This window comes from Trachypithecus francoisi, unplaced genomic scaffold (assembly GCF_009764315.1).
Source record: "Trachypithecus francoisi isolate TF-2019V2 unplaced genomic scaffold, Tfra_2.0 Lachesis_group6, whole genome shotgun sequence".
Classification (NCBI taxonomy): domain Eukaryota; kingdom Metazoa; phylum Chordata; class Mammalia; order Primates; family Cercopithecidae; genus Trachypithecus; species Trachypithecus francoisi.
This window is the reverse complement of record NW_022681471.1, coordinates 106,771,286-106,794,182: the sequence shown is the minus strand read 5'-3', so window position 1 is coordinate 106,794,182 and position 22,897 is coordinate 106,771,286. Positions and strand designations below refer to the sequence as shown.

Sequence of the window (22,897 nt, the reverse complement as noted above, 5' to 3'; positions counted from 1 at the left end):
TCCTCCTAAATGAGGGTTAACTAACTATCACGATAGCCTTTTAATAATAATGCAGCATGACCTAGCACGAATCTCCCAGCATGGAGAATCTCCCAGCATGGAAAAAAGGAACCGCATAATGTCCCTGGGTACTTTGTAGCAAAATTCAGATTTACAGTAAGATAATCTGAGACATACTTTATGGCTTGCCTTTTCATCTATGTCCCATAGTTTTATATGGCTAATTAATTTTAATTATTGCACATTGGTAAATCCTTCCACTATTCAAGTATTGTCTTTGGAACTGAAATGCTTTACTAGGCTATTACTACCTTGCCATGTATCAACTTTACAGATTCCCATAATAATTGTTAAAATCCCAATAAAAATTAAAGATAGACTAGGGAGAGTATTGTTTTAATATTTATTTCAAGAGATATATCTATCTTATCTTCTCTACAAAATATGGGAGGATCTGAAGAGGATTACATGGGCAGGCACTTACACAGTGATGGCACCAGATCAATTGAAGACTTGTTTAATATTATTCAGGCATTTCTATTAAGGTGACCAAGTTTGTATATCTTTTTGTGCTTTATTAGTGCAAAGAATTTCATGGAGAATTATATTTTAGAAAATCGCTTTGGATTTTGGTTGAGACTGCAAGTATAAACATTTTTAAGAAAGCATATGCACTATTCATAAAGTGGACCAATAGTTTGGCAGCCCTCAGTGAAGAACTGAAATCATTTTTGGCTTTCTGTGCCATAAAAACCACAGGAAGATGACACAGTGGGGCCTTTGCTGCTCCTTAGAGCTCAGAGTACAAATATGTAACTGCTGCTACCAAGCTGGAGGGCTTCCCCTGTATCTATTTTTGACTGTCCAGCAACCCTGGGAAATCTGCATAATTATTCATGCATAAACTGAAAATAGATGGACTAACTGCGAATTTTTAATTACTAGCAATCTTTACAGTTATTAACAAAATCAGTCAAAACAAAGCCCAAGACCTTTACAACCTGATGCCTGAATGTAATTCGAAGTATTTCTCATGACCCACAGTAGCTAGAAAACATATTACAGAACATCAACGAAAAAGGGGGGAAAACTCATTTTTTTCCTGTCAGCTTATCGATAATCAAAAAGTGTCTTTTTAGGCTGTGTGGTAGGGGATGTAGATGGCAGTTCAAAATATAATAAAACAAGTAAATGCATTTATAGATTATATAGTCAAGCGAGCGGTGCTTCTCTTCCTTGAAATGGTGTTCAGTTACTACCTGAAAGGAAAATTCTTGAGTCTCTCAAGAAGCATAAGTTCTAGGGGTATCTGCTATTTAAAAATCTGCCAGGGAAAACAAGGTTCATTATTCTTAATGAGCCATGCACACTCCCACAGAAAGTTGGGTGGCCTTTAACTGGTTTAAACTGCTGCATTTTCACAATGACCTTGTGGCCATCTTTGTGCTTTAAAAATAACTTTTAGAGTCACCTCATCATCTATATTACGCCTTTGGTTACTTCACTAAATACCTGCTTTACCAGAATAATAATTCTAATTTTTTTCCATGGAGTTTTTCATTAGATCCGGAAAAAAGAAGTCAATCTCTTTTACAAACTACTGCCCCAAAGAATCATACTTTAATCCACTGGAGGGGTAAGAAAGACTGCACTGTGACATGAATATAGAAAGTAGATTTGTATCCTAGTTCTATTATCCATGTGTGTAAGGCAGAGCATTCGGGAGGTCATTAATTTTACCTGACAGATTTTTCTAAAGTCAAAATTACAATCTCATACTATGAAGTATGAGAGGTACTGAAAAGCAGCCAGGATTCAGGCCTTTGCAATCACCTTCATGCACAAGGTGACAGAAAACTATATCTATAGAATTAATTTAATCCATTCTTAAGCAAGGATTATTGAACACAAAGGCACTATGCCTTGAACATTAGCAGTTGTTTGTTTTTTCCAAGTTGGCACTAACTGCAACACATTTAGTCTCACACGCCACCAGTGCCTGAGGGAATTGTTTTCCACAGTGATTGGAATTGAGACTTTCTGGCAAAGATCCAAGACCTCAATAGCAATCTGGTGCTCTAATTTTTAAAAATACAATTCCCAAATAAACTGTTAGCATTCAATTGGCCAATGCAAAGCCAGAATACTACAGTGAAATTTGCTTATCTTTTCTTCTCTATAATTTAATCTCTGAAAAAAATCTGGTCTACTGTACATTTGGGATATTTTCATAGCATTAAAAAAGGTCATTATTGTTTTGATTCTTTGGCTTCTGGAAACTTGTCTGAACACCATACACCTCAGGTAGTCAAGTCTGCAAATGCCTATATCACTTCAATTACACGTGCTAGCCTTTTCTAAAATTCATTTGTGAATGAAACATGTTTAAAGTGATCCAAATTATGGTGCATTTTTCTACAAAAAGTTAAAATGAATAAATTTTAAGGGGCACTTACCATAAGAATGAACCCAAGAAGTCTCACATACGAAGTACATGAACCAGGCAAACCATCAGGAGCATTCAATGCTTCACCAAGTCAGGTTTCCTCAACTTCTCCTCCCAGCCTACCATTCCCTCCCTGGCCCCACTGCCCAAAGCCTTGGAAGTAGGCACTGGCACAGACACACTGAAGGATCATTAAATTGATTAGACTTGTATGGCACGATGTTGGCAGAGTTTTCATTATGACTCCTGTGTTTAAATGAATCAGTGGTCACTCTAGTCCATCCTATTGCTAAGGAGTCCAGAATCTTCTCATATAAGAAGGACTCTCCACCCATCCAGCCTGTCTCCCAGAACACTGCCATCCCATGGGAGAGCTTTCCTTCTCTCCTACCTGCAGATTAAATTCTTAGTAAAGACAACCTTGTTTTTACTTGGGCTGTCAGTTAACATTTTTTGTCACCCAGCAGTCACTTAATTAGGTAATTTGATATTCAGACAATATTCCTGGTGGAATAGGAGTAAGAAGCATCTTTCACTGTAAAACCTCAAACCACATTCAGTGATAAGACTGCACCCTATCCCTTTCAACCATAAATAGGCATTTAAAAAAACTCTCAAGACTCCAATATTTAATTTTTTAATCGAACTGGTTATTGTTCTGTATGGCTTCAGATACCAAATAAAAAAGATCATCTTCTGAAGGGTACGTTGAGATGATGTAAGCCTTTCACAAGAGAGTTAAGAGTGTGGGTCTGGAGGCAGACTGCCTGGATCCAAATCCTGGCTCTGTCACCTGGGACACACTGCTTACTCTCTCATTGACTCAGTCTCCTTATCTGTAAAATGGGGTTAATAAGAGTACCTACCTCACAGGTTTGTCATGAAGATGACATGATGAAAAAGATGGCAAGTGCTGAGAACAATGCTTGGCACACAGTAAGTGCTCAACAAATGTTCGCTAAAATGGGAAAGAAAGAGCGTAGGAACCAAGAAAAAAGGAAACAAAAGCAAAATGAAGTCATCCCAGAAGAATAAAAACTAAGGGCGCTGGCAGAAAATGCTAAGGTCCTGGAAGTGGAAGAAAGCTTTATGACTCATCGGTTATGTTCAAGGCTAAATTTATTTTGAAGATTTTGTTTGTGTTGCAAATGGCAACAGATGATGAACTGCAGGATTCCAACCTAGGGACTACAAAGGATTGCCATTTTAAAGAGATTCTTGCTCCCCCAACCCCAGTCTTGTCGTCATGGTGATGACAACGGCAATGAACATTTGAGGAATGTTCCTCATGAGCTGCAAGTGGAGAGGTGACTACCATCCTTACATGATGACACAATGTGTAATACACACATGCGCGTGCACACACACAATTCTTACACAAACGCCAAACATAAAAAGCAGGATGAGACAGACAGAAGCCATGGCCGTGAGCCTGAATCTCACTAACCTCTCTCATTGGCTTTCCAGGGGTATTTCTTCCTTTAATAATAGAGAGAGGAAGAGGCAGAGATATCAGAAAGGGAAAAAAACATGCATAAATATACAATTTCATATCAATTTGCTTCTTTTACCAAACAAATGTTGAGATGACCATTTATTCTCTGCTGGGAAAAACAAACAAACAAAAAAAAAAACAGAAACAAAAAACCCAAAAGACACATCTAGTCAAATAACCTTTACATACACTTAAGATCAGTGTGAACAGATAACATGATCCAGAAGACGTCATTTATAAAATCCATAGAGTTCACGCATTAAACTGGATGAAAACTGGCACAGGATAGAAATCTGACAATTGGGCATTGTTTTCAAGGACAACTCAAACTTAATGTTAAAAAAAAATCTCAGAATCTCTTCACTCTTGACTTGACAATCAGCACATTGAAACATAAACAGTAGTTGACTTTGTGTGCCCAAAGTCTGCACATCAAATGCAAGGTAGAACCCGACATAGAGGCTGGACTCCATCCTCTTGGGAGAATTTGTTCTGTCTGATAGAAGCTGAGCATGTCCATGATGAAATTGGAGGCATTTGAGAAAATAGGAAAGAACAGATGAGGGGAAGAGGTAAGTAAGTCCCATTAATGGGCAAGCCACAGAGCCAGATCCAGGAATGAGCTTTCAGCTTCCTCCTCAATTCAACAAATATCAGGAGCCTTAAGAGGTAATGGCTAAAGACCCACTGGCCTTGATTCATAGATTCCTACATCTGTATGCATTTATTTGTATTTCAAAAGTAGATTCTGATGAGAAAGTGTTCTATGATAAGTCATAATTGGACAGAAAAGTAGGGACCTCTGACCATACATGTCAATAGCATGTCTTGGACATTCAATTTCCTTTATCTCCAAGGTCTTCAAACTGAAAACCTTGGTTTTCAAACTGTTTTAACTATAGCAATGAGACATCTCCTAAAACAATCTTATATGGAATTCTAATATTTGGAGCAGTTTCAAGCAGAGCTGTGAGAGATCCTGTACAGCATCTCCCTTTCCCCTCCACTCATCATTCTCAGTGGCTCCAAGAAGATTAAAAACTCCCTGAAACAGGCCGGGCGCGGTGGCTCAAGCCTGTAATCCCAGCACTTTGGGAGGCTGAAACGGGCGGATCACGAGGTCAGGAGATCGTAGACCATCCTGGCTAACACAGTGAAACCCGTCTCTACTAAAAAATACAAAAAAAGAAAAACTAACCGGGCGAGGTGGCAGGTGCCTGTAGTCCCAGCTACTCGGGAGGCTGAGGCAGGAGAATGGCGTAAACCCGGGAGGCGGAGCTTGCAGTGAGCCGAGATCGCGCCACTGCACTCCAGCCTGGGCAACAGAGCAAGACTCCGTCTCAAAAAAAAAAAAAAAAAAAAAAAACTCCCTGAAACAATTTGAGAACTACTAGTCTGGAATGAAGAAGTGTGGAGCTACGATACCAAAGAAACCTTTCAAAACTCAAGGTTAGGGTTCAAAACTTCTAGTATACATTTAAAGATAGTTTCTAAGTTTTTCTTCCCTCTCTCCCTCTCTTTCTTAACCCTCCCTTTCTCCTTCTCTCCCTTCTGAATTTCCTACATGACTCAGCAATTTCTTAGGAGTATCAGATTTTAGCTTGACCACATAAGGGCCAGGTATTTATGATGCTCTTCAAGCCAGAGAAAGAGGGAGAAAAATGGGTACTAGCTCCTCAGCTGTGGGTGTCACTAGTGGAGACCCATACCAAATGATGTTCCCATAATTTGGGAGGAGAACATCATTCTGTCCTTGATGACTGAAATCTCAGTATGAATTACTCACCCCTTCTTTGTGATTCCTTAGCAAGTTTTTTTTAAAAAAAACTATCTTTATGTTTCATAATACTGTCTGGTGCAGAATCAATTCTCTTCCCCTGTAAGACTATAAGCCTCTTGAGGACGGAGTCCACATGTTGCTCATCCACCTCTCTATCCCCAATACCCTGTACTGTACATAGACACTAATGGTAGTTGATAAATACTGGCTGAAGTGAATTGGTAAAGTAGTAGTTGGATCATGACCAAGAGTCCTTCTGTGTGATAAGTTACTTGCCCTTCAATGGCACACTTTAGTTTGGATGCCAAAGGCGGGTACTTGTTTTGGCACGTAACTTTGGTCTACTTTTAAAACTTGAGATCTTTAGGAAGGACAGAGTTGTGTAGAAAGCCATGTGATTTAGAATGTAATTATGGTTATGTATTTCAGAATGTAATGATGATTCTTAGAATGCTTAATGTCACATATCTTTAGTAATTCTACACTAAGCCATATTCAGAACTCAGTATCAATTGATTATTGCTTAATATGTAGCAGCAAATGACTTGTGTTATGTTCCAGGTCCTTCTTCAGAACCATATTGTATGCAAATGGACCTCCCAGAGCCAAGCTAACTCTAATCTCTTCTAAAATCCTCCCTCATCACTGAAAATCCTCCCTCATCACTTGGGTCGTCATGTACTCATTAACACATCACAAAAGGAAGATCCTTTTTTTTCACTTTAGAAAAAGTTAAAAACAAGTGGTATTTTCTACCGTATAAGGACTAGTTCTACACTGACAAAACAGAGACTACTTGGTTACAACATTTTTAAAAGTTCTGGACTGATAAAGTTTTAGATAAAAGTGTTATTTTATAAACATATTTTTTTTTGGAAATGAGTTTCCGTAGACCTTCAGTTACAGTGTCCATCTGGCAATGTGATACGTTGTCAGGAAATGAATCAAGACAAAAGGGAAGTGTGCTGGGCAGTTCTAAGTCTAATAAAGGGCTTGGTCAGGTCCAGAGAAGTCTAATTTCCTTGGGCAGTATAAAATTGACATTATTGATTGTAATTCATTATTTTAGAGTTGAATTGCAGGACAGTACTGTTTCTGCATGCTTTTAGCCTCTTTTATATTAATTCACTGGCTGTTTAAAATACTTAAGGAAGAATGAGTCCCTTTTTAGGATTTCTGTTATTTAACAAGTCAAAAAAATTCAAATGGCCACACTTGCAGGCTCTTTGGTGAATATGAATATACATGTATAAGTCAATTCCATTTCAGCTCAATAATCTTGTTCAGCTGAAAGCTGATTAGCACAGAAGCCTGTGACTCTATACATGTAATGAGTCAGAATGGACCACAAAATAATAGTGTAAAGCAGGGACTGGCAAATTTTCCCCATAAAGGGCCAGAGAGTAAATATTTTAGACTTTCCAAGCCCACAGTCTCTGTACCAACTATTCAACATTGCTGCAACTACTCTGTCCTGGTAGTGAGAAAGCAACTACAGGCAACATGTAAATGAATGGGTGTGACTATGTTCCAAACTTTATTTATAAAAACAGTGGGCCAGATTTGGCATATGGGCTGTATGTAGTTTGCTAGTCCTGGATTAAAGGGATAACTGCTCTAATCCTTTGTGGAAACATATAGGAAACAGAATGGTGCTGAAAAAGGGTACACGATATTTCTATCTGCCTTTGTTCTTTATGTTGCTCTTCCATAAAAGAACCACAGAAATAAGATTTTAATTTTAAAAGATGGCAGGTTTTACAAAGCTGTTGGGTTGGTAATTTAGGGGTATTTGATAGAATGTATGTGGGCTGGAGGGGATGGTATGAAAAAAAGAGGATGGCATGGGCTGGTAGGGATAAAAATAATGTGGCACAGGTCAGTAGGCAAGAGATTGTACAGCAGAAATAGTAGCACTGCTAACTGCTTTCTGGATTATTATCTTGGCTCCTATTATTCATTCATCTATATGAAGTGGTACCACATTTTAGAGAGCCTAATACCATACTGCTGACTAGGAGAGCATGTCTTTCATCAGTGCACATACAAATAAAAATATCTTTGTTAGTCTGCTAAATGATCAGGGACTTATGACAAATCACTTAATGGGGTTATTTTTTAAATTACATTTGTTTACTACCCATGTAGTTTTCCTATAGAATGGCAGAGCTTTAGAAAGTACCTTATAGTAGATAATGACTTATTACACTAGAATTCAACTTCTACACATATACTTACAAAGGAAGAGATTAGAGATAGATAGATTAGATAGAAATTGGCTAATATTCAGTGTTACACTGAGCCACTCAAATCACTCAAGTGTTTGTGAACAACTAAGTATATCATCTAGAGACCAACCAGAAAGATATCACAAAGCTACATGTTCACACATTCATATCTTGAATATACTGCTGCTTGTATTGCCTATTATGCAGGATAGTTAGTGTTGGCCATCGTTTGATCACTAAACGGAGAAGCATGCAACTCCTTTATTAATCTTGATAAGAGTTTAGCAAAGCCATTAAGATACAATTAGAAGCCTAACTTAACTTGCTGAATGTCCATAAACAAGGCACTTGACTTTTCCTGGCTTCCGGGTACTCTTTGTGAAAATAAAAGATAAAGGTTAGCTGACACCTTCATGTCCAACTCTGTCACAAGGGGCAACAGAAAAGTTGTAAATTTGAGGTACACAATAGCTTACCTATCTATATACTTTATATTTATGAAAAGCTTAAGTTTTTTAAAAAACGGCTTTTCCTCTGTGGGCAATTATCTAGCAGGGTTAAGTAAACCATGAGGTGGTATTTAATAGCACATTTCCACTAAATGTCAGACCTCTGGCTCTCACATCTGTTTTGAGTTACTCAAACAGCTGTCCAAAACAGCTGTAGCAACCATGAACTTTGTTTTTTGTAACACAACAATGAGAACATGGATGGTAGTGTTAGAATAAAACTATAAAGGTCTCTGAGACATTAGCAATGTCTTGGCAGAAACTTCCATGGCAAAAAATCTTAAAATTTAAATTTTTTGAAAGATAATTCACCTAGGAAGAAAAACTGAGATTGGATAGATCAGTATTTTTAAACCACTGGTTCAGAAAATCCATTTAGTGGGTTGCAACCAACATTTTGTTTTTAAATAAATAAAACTGAAAACAGCATGCATTGTAGTAGTATGGAAGCATCACTTGATGAAACTTTTGTTTCTGATCTTTGTATGCATATGTGACTGTAAACGTGTGTATGTGTATATATGGTGGGTGTATATATACTGTGTGTACATAAACACATGTATAATTGTATCTTTACCCCAGTTTGTGATGTAAATGTTTCTCTGATATGGATAACCATCAAAACAGAGTCAAAAGTCGCTGTCCTGGATGTCAAAAACGTTAAAATGACCTTTCCAAGGCTCTTCCATTTGAGAGACTTGGTAATCCCAAGATGTTAAGATTCTCAAGAATTTCTGCTTAATATCAGCCGAACACATCTACCAACTGGTAAGATGTTCCCGCCAAACTTGACTATATATGTGTGTGTGTATACACATACACACACATCTGCTATTTTTCAAAATTAAAAAAAAAAAGCTTTCAGTTGGAAATAAAGCATCCAAAAACCACTTTTTTTGAGTGCATCACTAATTAGCCTAATTTTTACAATAATGAAACTTGTCCACTTGAATTTGGGGAGAAAAAGGCCTGTAAGAAAGGCTAAGTTAGCTCAAAGTAGCAAAACATGAGGAAATGCCAAGATCACAGTATTACAGAATGATCGGCCAGATTTTCCAACACCTTAGCTACTCTCTCGGTGTGTTTTTGTTTATTTAATTGTTTTGTTTTTTAAGAATGTGAATTAATTCTCTCAGGCCACAAGGTACCACTGAGTAAGCAGAAACCTAAGTTAATGGAATTGGTATTGGACAAGGCCTCCTTATCGCACATTTGAGAACTTAAATCAGCACTTACGGCCTGAAATTCTTCCGTAAGCACTAATTTAGTAAACACTATCCAGGTGGCCTGAATTGAGTTTCCCAAGTTCCATACAAGCAAGTAAATCACATCAGAGATACTGACTGCTAAATACCTTATCAGAGGAAGTATACTTCTAGTCTTCCAGGAAGTTCTTCTACACCCATGTGGTATCTAGCTTAAGGACTCTAAAAGTGGGACGCAGGGAAATGGTGCAAAGGATTTCACCTTACAGCTAATTAGGGTGGACCAGAGACTCAGGTACAAAAAGGAGTCTAGGAAGTCAGGCTGCCTATGAAGAGCAGAGTCATGAGCCTTGCTGTAACTTCGTCTCTGCTGACCTCTTGTTTAGATGTGGAAGAAATGCCCAGGGTGCCAACAGGGCAGCCACCAACTTTCCAGAGCAGGTAAACAAGCTACCAGTTCAAGGGGCCAGGATCATACAGTAATCAATGATTGTATTGTGATTTGAATTTCTTTGGAATTCTGTATCCGCAATTGACTGTAAGTACCTTGAAGGCAAGGAACTTGTCATTTCTTCTTTTTATCCCTACTACCTCCACTGGTACGTAGTAGGTGCTAGTAAAAGCGGGCAGGACACAGTAATGAGGAGAAAGGTTAAAGCACTTGATTCTGTCAAGCCTGTGTATGATCTTCTCATTATGAATTATGACATTTAGAAGGAGGAGATACCTAAGATAGTCAGGATGGGGATGCGGGTGGTGGTGGGGGATGTGGAGGTGGGTGGAAGACAGATAAGATTTTTATCTGTTAAAATCAACACATCAGTGGCGCTCAGCAGTGAAAAGATGGCTGGTGCAGACATTTAAAATTAGCTTCCCCTGACGGTTCCTTAGCAACGCTTTACCAGAACATTATTGCTTTTAATGTGCACTGCACAACGTTTACTTGCACATCAAATAGCTAGGAAATGGCCATTGTTAACTGACACTGAACAAAAAGATAGGAAAAACACACTACTCAATACACCCTCCTCATTGCCCTTATGGAGAGGAACAAACAGCCCAGATTTCCTGCTGCCTGTCCCTCCCAGGCTGCCCATTAGAGATGCCAATCACTGGCCACAAAGCCTTGTGTTTTCTCCCTTTTGTTTCTCTAGGCTTTCCTTCTATTTGATCACAGGCGACTGCCACCATCCTTTTTATTCGTTGAAGGAAGGCGAGACAGTGACTTTGTTTTATGTGAGGGCAATAAACCAAATGCCCCCAGAAACGAACAGTAGTAGCAAAATATCATCTTGGATGAAGCAAGACATCTGAAGCTCATGCAAGCCAGTGGGAAAATTCTGTGTAGTAAAATGCTGTTTTTGTATGGGAACAAAATACGCAAGGCCAAAGTGATGAAGAAAAAGAAAAATATTAATGTCTTTCTTTGCTAAGCCTGTATTCCCTCTTGAAGTAAAAAATAATAACCAACTACTCTATGAAGATTTAATTGTCCCTATATTTAAATGATGGAGTAAGATACAATTTTAAATATAAAGGGCATCAGATTGCAAGTCAGAATCTCTACCACCACTGAGCAGTAGGCATGTTCTAGGCCTTGCTGTAGCACGTAGTATCCATAAGTCCCTGGTAAAGGCACTATCAGGGCATTAATTTCCTCATCTGTAAAAGTCACATAATAATTGCTCTTCAGTAAAGTGCACCTCATAATTAACTCTTCAGACATGTGTGAAGCAAGTAAAATACTTGACAAATAGAAGGTGGTATTCTTATTTCTGGAAACATGTTGACTTCACAGGTATTTGAATTCAGAATACTCTACACCAGAAATTCACACTTACAAATCAAATCTTTTCACCATGGACCCAAATTGCCATTCTGATACCGCGTGTTGGCTTCCAGATGGAAATACACACACCAGTTGGGTAGGGAAGCGAGTGGCCTGATCCCAGCAAATCTGAGTCCCCTCTAGGTATTGGAGCTTACCTCTTGAACTAGGGAAGGAGTTGTTGAGTTGCTCCATCACCTCCTCCAACCCTGTGCTTGTGTCCTGGGGAGGACTGAGAACATCTTCCTCACCTTAATAAAAGCAAAAACAAATAATGGAAAATTACATTTATACAAAACAGATATTAAAGAAAAGGGTCATAATTACATTTTTAACACATTATAAATTCATTCACTTGCTCATAAATAACAAAAAAAACTCCTCAAGCTTAGTAATTAGGAAATAATTCTTTAAAGGGACGAATTCCATACAGTAGTTTATCTATATCATTACCCTTGGAGAAAAAAAAAAAAACTGTGTATCTTTTTTTTTTTTTTTTTTGAGATGGAGTCTCGCTCTGTTGCCCAGGCTGAAGTGCAGTGGCACGATCTTGGCTCACTGCAACCTCTGCCTCCCAGGTTCAAACGATTCCTCTGCCTCAGCCTCCCGAGTAGCTGGGACTACAGGCATGTGCCACCACGTCCAGCTAATTTTTGTATTTTTAGTAGAGACAGGGTTTCACCATATTGGCCAGGCTGGTCTCGAACTCCTGACCTCATGATCTGCCCACCTCGGACTCCCAAAGTGCTTGGATTACAAGCGTGAGCCACCACGCCCGGCCTACTGCGTATCTTTTTAAAAGCTGACTAGAAGAATTACTTGAAATGTGCCTCGCACATAGAAATGATAAATACATGAGATAATGAACACTCTAAATACCCTGACTTGATCATTACACATTCTGTGTATGCAACAAAATATCACATGTACTCCATAAATATGTACAAATATTATACTTCAGTAAAAAACAGGCTGGATGTGGTCGCTCATGCCTGTAATCCCAGCTCCTTGGGAAGCCGAGGTGGGAGAACTGTTTGATGCCAGGAATTTGAGAGCAGCCTGGGCAACACAGTGAGACTCTGTCTCTATTTAAAACAAACAAACAAACAAAAAATAAAAATAAATCTAAAAATTAAAAAAAAAAGTCAATGGAAAAAGGTAAAACTGACAAACTCTCTTTTGTGCCCCATTAACAAATGTGAAACTTTGTTCTATGTAATAAAATAAGTATTACTGCACACTTGCAGTGCAGTCTCCTCAACACAAAAGAATAAGAACTGAACACTTTGCAATCACTTCATGAAGGTAAGAAGGGAGTTGAGACACTGAGGTCTTTTCTTCACTCTTTCTTTTGACATTTAACCAAAATACAAATGAAACTCAAGTACCTTTAAACTCCAATGTAATAGAAATAAAAATAGTATGTGTCCTATATAGGTCATGAAATATGAATATTCTAAAAACTGTAGATATGGCATATACCAGAGAGTTATAATCCTTTCCTCTTTGTTACTGGGACTACTTTATCATAATTATGTTTTGGGTTTTATAAAGAAGACATTACAAAAGTTTTGACTGTTTATGTGAGGAGAGAATGATGATCTGGAAACAAAGACACCTATGGATGGATGATATTCACTGGGATTGGAAGTCTCCTTGTAGATTGTGGATCTGTGTCTCCATTGTTTGTTCATGTGTTAAAGAAATACACTTCAAACAGCATTTGCAAGTAAAAGGGAAATTTCTTAGGTGCAAACCAAATTAAAGGTCCTTTGAAAGTAATTTTTCATAATATACAATCTTCCAGTAGTGAAAATAACTTCTATTCAAGCTCTGTTTGTTTTGCCCATTGTCACTTCCATCTAAAACAAGACCTTGCTTTAGCAAGTCAACCATAATGAACTTGCTTAGGGACAACCTCAGGTTTACATCTGACTTGGAACTGCTTCGGAAGCCAGTGAGTACATGACTTAAATATGCTTGTCATTTCCTTTGGTCTATGCCACTTGGATTTTCATCTATGATTATAATCCTGCATTTATTCCTTTTTTTTTTTTTTCTTTTTTTTTTTTTTATTATACTTTAAGTTCTAGGGTACATGTGCATGACGTTTATATCATGTATAACTCCCCAATGCAATCCCTCCCTCCTCCCCCCTCCCCATGATAGGCCCCAGTGTGTGATGTTCCCCTTCCCGAGTCCAAGTGATCTCATTGTTCAGTTCCCACCTATGAGTGAGAACATGCGGTGTTTGGTTTTCTCTTCTTGTGATAGTTTGCTAAGAATGATGGTTTCCAGCTGCATCCATGTCCCTACAAAGGATGCAAACTCATCCTTTTTGATGGCTGCATAGTATTCCAAGAATCACTGCCAATGCTAACCATTAAGACAAAATCATATTCTAGGTGGATGTGAGGCTTCATATTTTTATTAGAACGGAGGGATAAGAACGTAAGGTAGATAAAAAGCCTCAGACTATGTGAGTCTCCTGGTAACATACCACAGGAAACCTCTTTGCAATATCAAGTACAGGAAACAGGTGCTGAAGAATTAAGGTCACGAAGCAGAAAAGGAATAGTTACAAACTCTTTCTCTCTTCTCTCTCTCTTCTCTTTCTCTCTCTCTTCCTCCCCCCTCACACACATGCACTATTTGCTTAAGTTTATGCCTTCAGAAAAAGAAGTGAAATTCAGTATTTTTGGTTTCATTTTTCTTGCAGTTTTAAACTACCATTATCTGGTGAAGATGAAATGAATGAAATACTACCAAGAGGATCAAGATCCTGACAACTGAAGGGCTGATTACATCTCTCTGTTCCATTACTGATGCAAATTTTTGCTGAATTGGGAAACATGAGGCATTTTAATGACAGTAAGTCCACTTTAGTGAAAGTATGCCTTACCGAATAAATCAGAACCAAGAACGACGCTCATGAACATCGATGTTAATATTTCTGACAGTTTAATTACATCATATTGGAGCTCTAGGAACTCAGTTGTACTGTGTTAAAATTCAGGCACAGTTCAATGAAGTGACTGGCATTCCTGTTCCTGAATTATTTCAAAGATCAAATTATAAAGTATAAACCTAATGATGTCAGCCAAGTTTATCTTTCCAGATAAAACTGTGAGTCTTTAATATGAGGGTCCAAGTATAATACAAATGTAAAATTGGCTTATTTGCTTTAATGGAAAACTTTTATAGCAGTGATAATTGCATCCATTCAGACATTTTTTGAGTGCCTATTACATTCTAGGTAGTATAAAAACAAGTAGAATATAATCTTGTTTTCTTCTTTTCTCAATATTTTCACGATTTCTCAAGATGGTTTTAACTCATTGTTTGTTTTTGTTTTTGTTTTTGAGATGGAGTCGTGCTCTGTCGCCCAGGCTGGAGTGCAGTGGTGGAATCTCAGCTAGCTGCAACCTCTGCCTCCCAGGTTCAAGCGATTCTCTTGCCTCAGCCTCCTGAGTAGCTGGGACTATAGGCACGTGCCACCATGCCCGGCTAATTTTTTGTATATTTTAGTAGAGATAGGATTTCACCACATCAGCCAGGAGAGTCTTGATTTCCTGACCTCGTGATCTGCTGGCCTCGGCCTCCCAAAGTGCTGGGATTACAGGCATGAGCCACCACACCCAGGCTCATCTCTTTTTAAGAATCGAAATCAGACATCACATGTGTGCATGGGTAGAAGTGAATCAACTCATTGAAAAATGCTTAATGCGAGACTAGTGAACAATACAGTCAGGATGGCTAAAGGTGACCCCAAGAAACCAAAGGGCAAGATGTCTGCTTATGCCTTCTTTGTGCAGATGTGCAGAGAAGAACATAAGAAGAAAAACCCAGATTTTGCAGAATTTTCCAAGAAGTGCTCTGAGAGGTGGAAGACAATGTCCGGGAAAGAGAAATCTAAATTTGATGAAATAGCAAAGGCAGATAAAGTGCACTATGATCGGGAAATGAAGGATTATGGACCAGCTAAGGGAGGCAAGAAGAAGAAGGATCCTAATGCTCCCAAAAGGCCACCATCTGGATTCTTCCTGTTCTGTTCAGAATTCCACCCCAAGATCAAATCCACAAACCCTGGCATCTCTATTGGAGATGTGGCAAAAAAGCTGGGTGAGATGTGGAATAATTTAAATGACAGTGAAAAGCAGCCTTACATCACTAAGGCAGCAAAGCTGAAGGAGAAGTATGAGAAGGATGTTGCTGACTATAAGTCGAAAGGAAAGTTTGATGGTGCAAAGGGTCCTGCTAAAGTTGCCTGGAAAAAGGTTGAAGAGGAAGATGAAGAGGAGGAGGAAGAAGAGGAAGAGGAGAAGGAGGAGGAGGATGAATAAAGAAACTATCTGTCAAAAAAAAGAAAAATGCTTAATGCCTAATATTTTCTGTGTCAGAATATATTGTAAAAGTTAAAACAGCTAAATGAAACCTGAAGTTAAAGTAATACCATTGTAATATTTGATGCTAACCCAGATTTTTAAAATGCCTTTTAAAAACCACAAAAGTTTAAAAACAGTAAGATTAATTTATTTATTCAAATATTTATTAAAATCCAACTATTGTTCACTGACGATATATCAATAAGCAAACAAACCCCACCCAGACACTCTCTCTGTGAAACTCGCATTCTTATGGAGGCACACAGGCTTAACAAGTAAATAAGTAAACTATATAGGTATGTTGAGTGGTGATGAATACTCTGAGGAGAGGGCTAGCAAGGGACAATGAGAGTCATCAGAAAGTGGAGTCTTGGAAGTCCTCATTGATGAGATGCAGTTGAGCAAAAGCTTTAAGAACTGGAGGGTATGAGTTGCACAAGTATTTGAGGGAAAAGTGCTCCACACAGAAGGACTGGCAAATGTAAAGACTCTGAGAGGGGAGTGTGACTGGCTTGCTCAAGTACAGCAAGAAATCCAATGTAGATAAAGCAGAGTGAACAAGAGCTGGGAAAACAATTCTTCCCTGGCCTGGGAATTTGGATGTGGCCACATAACCTGCTTTGGAAAATGGAATGTAACCAGGCATGACAAAAGTAGAGGCTTAGAATGTCTTTGCATGGTTGGGGTTGCCCTCTTGTGCTTATGTGCACAAGAAGCATATGGCCCAGGTAGCTTGCTGGCCCAAGAAGGATGACAGACATGTTGAACAGATCTGAACCCAGACCACAACTTGGTGTCAAGTCCAGCTGAGTGCCAGCAAAAGTTCAGTCAAACAACAGATGCATGAACAAGAAATATGCAACTTGAGAGTTTTCTGGTTATTTGTTATGCAGCAACAGCTGACTGATACACTATTATGGGCATCAAACAAGCCAGATACAATATTTATGGTTGTCTAATAATACACTATGTAGCTACAACATAATAGGTGTAGTATTAATCCATTTTCACACTGCTATAGAGATACTACCTGAGACTGGGTAATTTATAAACGAAAGAGGTTAATTGACTCTCAGTTCCAGATGGCTGGGGAGGCCGCAGGAGGCCTCATGATTATAAGCTTACAATCATGGTGGAAGGCAAAGGGGAAGCAAGGCACCTCTTATATGGCAGCAAGAGAGAGAGAGAGAGAGTGAAGGGGGCAGAGAGAGTGAAGGGGGCAGAGAGAGTGAAGGGGGGAGAGAGAGTGAAGGGGAAGTGTCACACACTTTTAAAACCATCAGCTCTCCTGAGAACTCACTCACTATCACGAGAACAGCATGGAGGAAAACTTCTTCATGATACAATCACCTCCCACCAGGTCCCTCCCCTGATGCGTGGGGATTACAATTCGAGATGAGATTTGGGTGGGAACACAGAGCCAAACCATAAATTGGCAACCCCAAAATATTTCTGACTGTAACAATAATACCTGTCATCACAAGCTCCTCATCACCAAAAACAAAACAAAAACACCTTTTCATTTTTTTCACTTATTCAACAAGAAAATACTTATTGAGTTCCAATTTCACACTAGAGACTTGCACAGCCCTTATCCCTACTTCATGGATTCACTGCCTGCTCAAATAGCATATTGCTAGTGTTTGGGGGATTTTAAACTTAGTTGATGATAATTCTTTTTTTTTCCAGGTAGATATTTTAATGTAACAATATAATAATGATATAGGCAATGATATAATCAATTATATGATTTCAAATTTCACATTGTAATTATCCTTTAAGAAATTGCTATTTATATAGTTTTGGTGAAATTGCAAAGAAAAAAATTCACAATGATCTGAAAATGCTATTAAAATACTCCCCCCTTTTTTTTTTCAACTACATATCTCTATGAGGTCAGACTTTGACAAAACAGCATAACAGATGCAATGCAGAAGCTGAAAAGAGCCCAGCTGTCCTCTGTTAATATTAATATTATAAGATATTAAAGAGATTTGCAAAAATGTAAAGTGATACCACTATGTAAAATGATAAAATGATAGTCAAAATGTAAAATAGCCACTTTTTAAAATGTGGCTGCTAGAAGACTTTAAATTACATTATTTGTTGTTTGAGATGATATATTTTTCATATGATATGCAATATGCATAACATAATGATTTTATTATTGCTTTTAAAAAATAAATAAATATTTAAAAATTGTGAAAATGTAGATATAAGTTCCCCAAACTGCCACCCCCACCACCACCAGCACCAAGAATTCTGGTTCCATAGGAATGGGCTTGGGCCTGGAAATACTCATTTTGTATAATCCCTCCAGGTGATTATGATGCAGGCAGTCCTCATCTACCCTTCAGACAGGTGCTGTCTAAGGCCCCTCCCACTCCTAAAGTGTAAACAGAAAGAATGAAGAGAAATATATTATTTTAGGGTTAATGGAGAGATTTGAAATGGTGTTTTTGTTTCCTCCGTGTAGATTTCAGGGCCAGTCATGTCACCTCACTGCAAACAAGTTTTTTTTGTGTCAATGGATGGCAATTCTTTAACACTTAAACTTGACTCTACTCCAAGGTGATTTCCACAAACACACATAAATAATGGATGTCAGTGTGGATGTAGTGAAAACAGAACACTTCTACACTGCTGGTGGGAATGTAAACTAGGACAACCACTATGGAAAACACTATGGAGGCTCCTTAAAGGGCTAAAATGTAGAACTACCATTTGACCCAGCAGTCCCATTACTGGGTATCTACCCAAAGGAAAGGAAGTCCTTATGTGAAAAATATACTTGCATAGCAAGATTATAGCAGTGCAATGCATAATTGCAGAAATATGGAACCAGCTTAAATGCCCATCAACCAACGAGTGGATAAAGAAAATGCAGTACCTACGTGTGTGTGTATATATATATACACACATACACCATGGAATACTACTCAGCCACAAAAAGGAATGAAATAATGGCATTCATAGCAACCTGGATGGAGTTGGAGACCATTATTCTAAGTAAAGTAGCTCAGGAATAGACAACCAAACATTGTATGTTCTCACTTATAAGTGGGAGTTAAGCTATGCAGATACAAAGGCATAAGAATGATACAGTGGACTCTGGGGACTCGGGGGGAAGGGTGGGAGTGCGGTGAAGGATAAAAGGCTGCACGTTGGGTACAGTGTACACTGCTCAGGTGATGGGTGCACCAAAATGTCAGAAATCACCACCGAACAACTTATTCATGTAACCAAACACTACCTATTCCCTGAAAACTATTAAAATAATAAAAAGAAAAATAATATTTTTTGGATTATTAGCTAGTTAGTCTTCTTGTCTTGTCTGATTGTGGTCCAAATAAATCACTGAAACATTTTTTAAAATAAGGAAAGACATAGTCAAAGTTAAACAGTACCGTGATACAGCACAATATGATAGTCTCCTTTAATCACTGCTGAAATGAAGAAAAAATAAGTCGGACGACTGAATTTAATCTGAGAAAAAAGAAAAGGAATGCTTTGCCATGGCAAGATATTCTTCAGTCTTCTGAAACATAAAGATGATTTCAGATCCCTTTCTGAAAGGATGATATGCCATCTGACTCACTTCCCTTTCTTTGACTCAAATGCTGATAATGGTTCTATTTACTTAAAAAGTGATTTTAGCCAGAACCTGTGCAGCCTATGCAGAATAGACACAAGAATCACTCCTGTGATTCTGTCTGAATCTAAATAAATTATTTTCTTTTAAAAAAGGAGCTGTGTACAAGAAATTATTTTTCTTATAAAGGGGACTGTGTATGAGCAAATACGCCCACCAACATTTTTCTTTGGATTTTAACCAGTTTCCAACTTGATGTGTTATTATCTTACTACTTGTGTATTTCCTGCCTTTCTCCAGTATTTTTTAGAAGAAAAAGCACAATGATTTATCCAATACCCAACATTTGGCTTCAATTAATTTTTTCCTCATGATATAGGACAGATGCTTTCAATTTCACACATAAATTCTGTGTGTAACATCTTTAATATATTATGGTGTACAATGTTGGTGCTGATTACCAGCTGATCGGTTTTGAATGCTGGTGAAAGCTAAATATCTTAAAAGTGTGGGCTGTTCCATGTGTACACAAGAATGTATTGTGTTTGATTTCCAAAAAATTAACTCAATAAGCACTTTACTGATTGTTGCACAGAGTGTTCTTACATAGTAATGACAATGAGCAAGACTTATATCCTGTCCTTAAGGAGCTTAAGTTCTAGGGAGTTGTAGGCAGAAGAAAGAAGTACTAGTAACTGCCTGAAAACATGGCCGGGTGTGGTGGCTCACGCCTGTAATTCCAGCACTTTGGGAGGCTGAGGCGGGTGGATTGCTTGAGGTCGGTAGTTCAAGAACAGCCTGGCCAACATGGTGAAACCCTATCTCTACTAAAAATACAAGAAAAATTAGCCAGGCATGGTGGCAGGCTTGTAATCCCAGCTACTCGGGAGGGTGAGGCAGGAGAATTGCTTGAACTCAGGAGGTGGAGGTTGCAGTAAGCCGAGATCGTGCCGCTGCACTCCAGCCTGGGCAATAAAGCGAGACTTCGTCTCACACAAAGGAAACAGCAACAACACCACCACCACCAACACCAGAACGATATAATGCGCGGTTAAGTTCCAAAAGAAAACTGAGTGAAAAGAAAGGATGCTATATTTCAGGTAAAGAACATAATGTACTCAAGGCCAAAGAGCACATTTATTTATTCTGTTGTCAAACAGAAGGCATAAAATGCTTACGGAGGGGAATAATGTGATATCATTTGAATGGCAGAAGAGGAACTGAAGTATCCGGAAGATAGCTTAGAAAGGGAGAGAGACCAAAGGCAGAGGAACCAATTAGGAAAGTATTCATATTGTCTGTTCAGGTAATACATGATGAGGACTAAATTTGGGTAGAAGTAGCTGAATTGAAAAATGTTGCTCTTTTTTATAAGTAGCAAAACAGACTGACCTTGGTGACTGGATTGATGGTGGTGGAACATAGCTAAGGAAGGCAGGTAAAGGAAGAATGTGTAGAAAATGACTTTTTATAGATTGGGAAATTGGAAGAGATGTTCCAAAGGTTGATCATGATTTCAGATTGGGCTCTATTTTTATTTATAATTCTATCCAGAAGATGTTCAGGTGGGAGGTCTGGGCTGGAAATCTTGACTTAAGAGTTGTCAACATAGCAGAAGCCAAAGAATGGAAGGAGTGCCCAGGGAGAGTGAAGAAGGGTGAAGGGGATGGAGAATCTTGAGGAAAACCTTGATGTGATATACTGAGGATACCTTACCTATATGGTAATCTGGCATAAAACATTTAACCTGAACCCAATCACTTGGATACAAGCAGACAAATTCAAATTGGGGGACATTCTACAAAACATCTAGCCCGACCTCTTCTAATATATCAATGTTGTGAAAGATTTAAAGAGGCTGGGAAAGTGCTTCAGATTAAAGGAGACTACAGGGACATAACAAAATGCAAAGCTGTGCCTTCATTGATCCTGAATGAAAAATATCGCTATAAAGAATATTAATAGGCAGAATGGAGGTATTTGAATTTAAGTTCTACATTAGATAACAGTATTGTTCTTTTTTGAGCGTGATAACTGTGCTTATGTAAGAATATCTTTCATTTTAGAAGACACATGTTCAAGTGTTTCGGGGTGAAGTGTTATGTATGAAACATAACCACTGAGTGGATCAGTGAAAAAAAATCAAACTATATACACACATGAATATGATTAAATATGCACATAAAATATAAGCACATACAGTATATAGATACGTTAAAATACAGATATACATGTTAATCTAAATAAATATATGCAATCCATTTAACAACACATGAATGTAAAAGTACATAAATAAATATAAAGCAAATGTGGCAAACTGTTGAATTAATTGCAATTTTGCCATAAGTTTGAAATTGTTCTAAATAAAAAGCTAGGGAGCCATTATGTCATAAACCTCAAATGTGCATGATAAATTTTATTTTTTAAAAAGCAAAGGAACAGTTAACTTTTTAAATAAACAAAATATAAAATGCTTCACAAAACAGTAATCTGGTGGAAAGTTAGGAGTCATCAGAGATAAGGAGTTGTTCGGACATCATAGATTTGTGTATGGAGCCCATGAGAGCCAATAGAGGATAAACATTGTTAATTTCCATTTTGTTCTGTATTTGCTTCCTTCAATAGAATGTAAGTTTCATTAGCACATTGTTTCAGTAAGAACTGTACAGAACACAAATGGTACATAGAGACTCAGTGATAAGTATTTCATGGCTTGAGGAAATATATTGACTCTTTAGACACATCACCTAGTATGACTTGTCTCATGTTTCACTTAAAAGAAAATCAGTCGTCGGGGTTGTATATTTAAAGAATGCAGCTCTATCCAGAATGTGGTTCAGCAAATCCCAGCCTTATATCTCAAACCTTCAAAGCATGAGGATACACACTGCATTTATTTAAACACCTGTGTGCATCCTTCAAGAAGACGGTAAGGTTTTTTTCCTTTTTAAATGAAGTTAGCTTATGCAGTTTGATATGGTTTGGTTCTGTGTCCCCACCCAAATCTCATGTTGAATTGTAATCCCCATGTGCTGTGGGAGGGATCTGGTGGGAGGTGATTGGATCATGGGGGCGGTTTCCCCCATGCTGTTCTCATGATAGTGAGTTCGTGTAAGATCTGATGGTTTAAAAGTGTGGCAGTTCCCCCCTTGTTGTCTCTCTCCTGCCGCTATGTAGCACAGGCCTTGCTTCCCCTTCCCCTTCCCCCAAGAGTGTAAGTTTCCTGAGGCCTCCCCAGCCATGTGGAATTGAGGCAATAAACCTCTTTTCTTCATAATTACCCAGTCTCAGGTAGTTCTTTATAGCCATGTGAAAACAGACTATACACAGTTCAAGAAAAAGTACCTTTGAATTCAGTCTTTTCTTTTAGAGGACAATTTAACCACACAGCTTATCCATTTTACACCAGCAAGTTATCTCTTAGCTTAA

At 38.2% G+C, this 22,897-nt stretch overlaps 2 protein-coding genes across 2 annotated transcripts in view; one reads left to right on the top strand and one right to left on the bottom strand.

The window, feature by feature from the left end:
* Positions 1–22,897, bottom strand: part of DMD (dystrophin) — a 2,224,438-nt gene that overhangs the window by 3,312 nt on the left and 2,198,229 nt on the right. The window contains 2 exon segments of the mRNA XM_033201414.1: positions 3,894–3,925; positions 11,650–11,742. Of these exon segments, the coding sequence (XP_033057305.1) occupies positions 3,894–3,925; positions 11,650–11,742 (125 nt within the window).
* LOC117078223 (high mobility group protein B3-like) lies at positions 15,026–16,005 on the top strand. Its single transcript, XM_033201716.1, has one exon. The coding sequence runs from the start codon at positions 15,208–15,210 to the stop codon at positions 15,832–15,834; it is 627 nt and encodes a 208-aa protein (XP_033057607.1). The 5' UTR covers positions 15,026–15,207; the 3' UTR covers positions 15,835–16,005.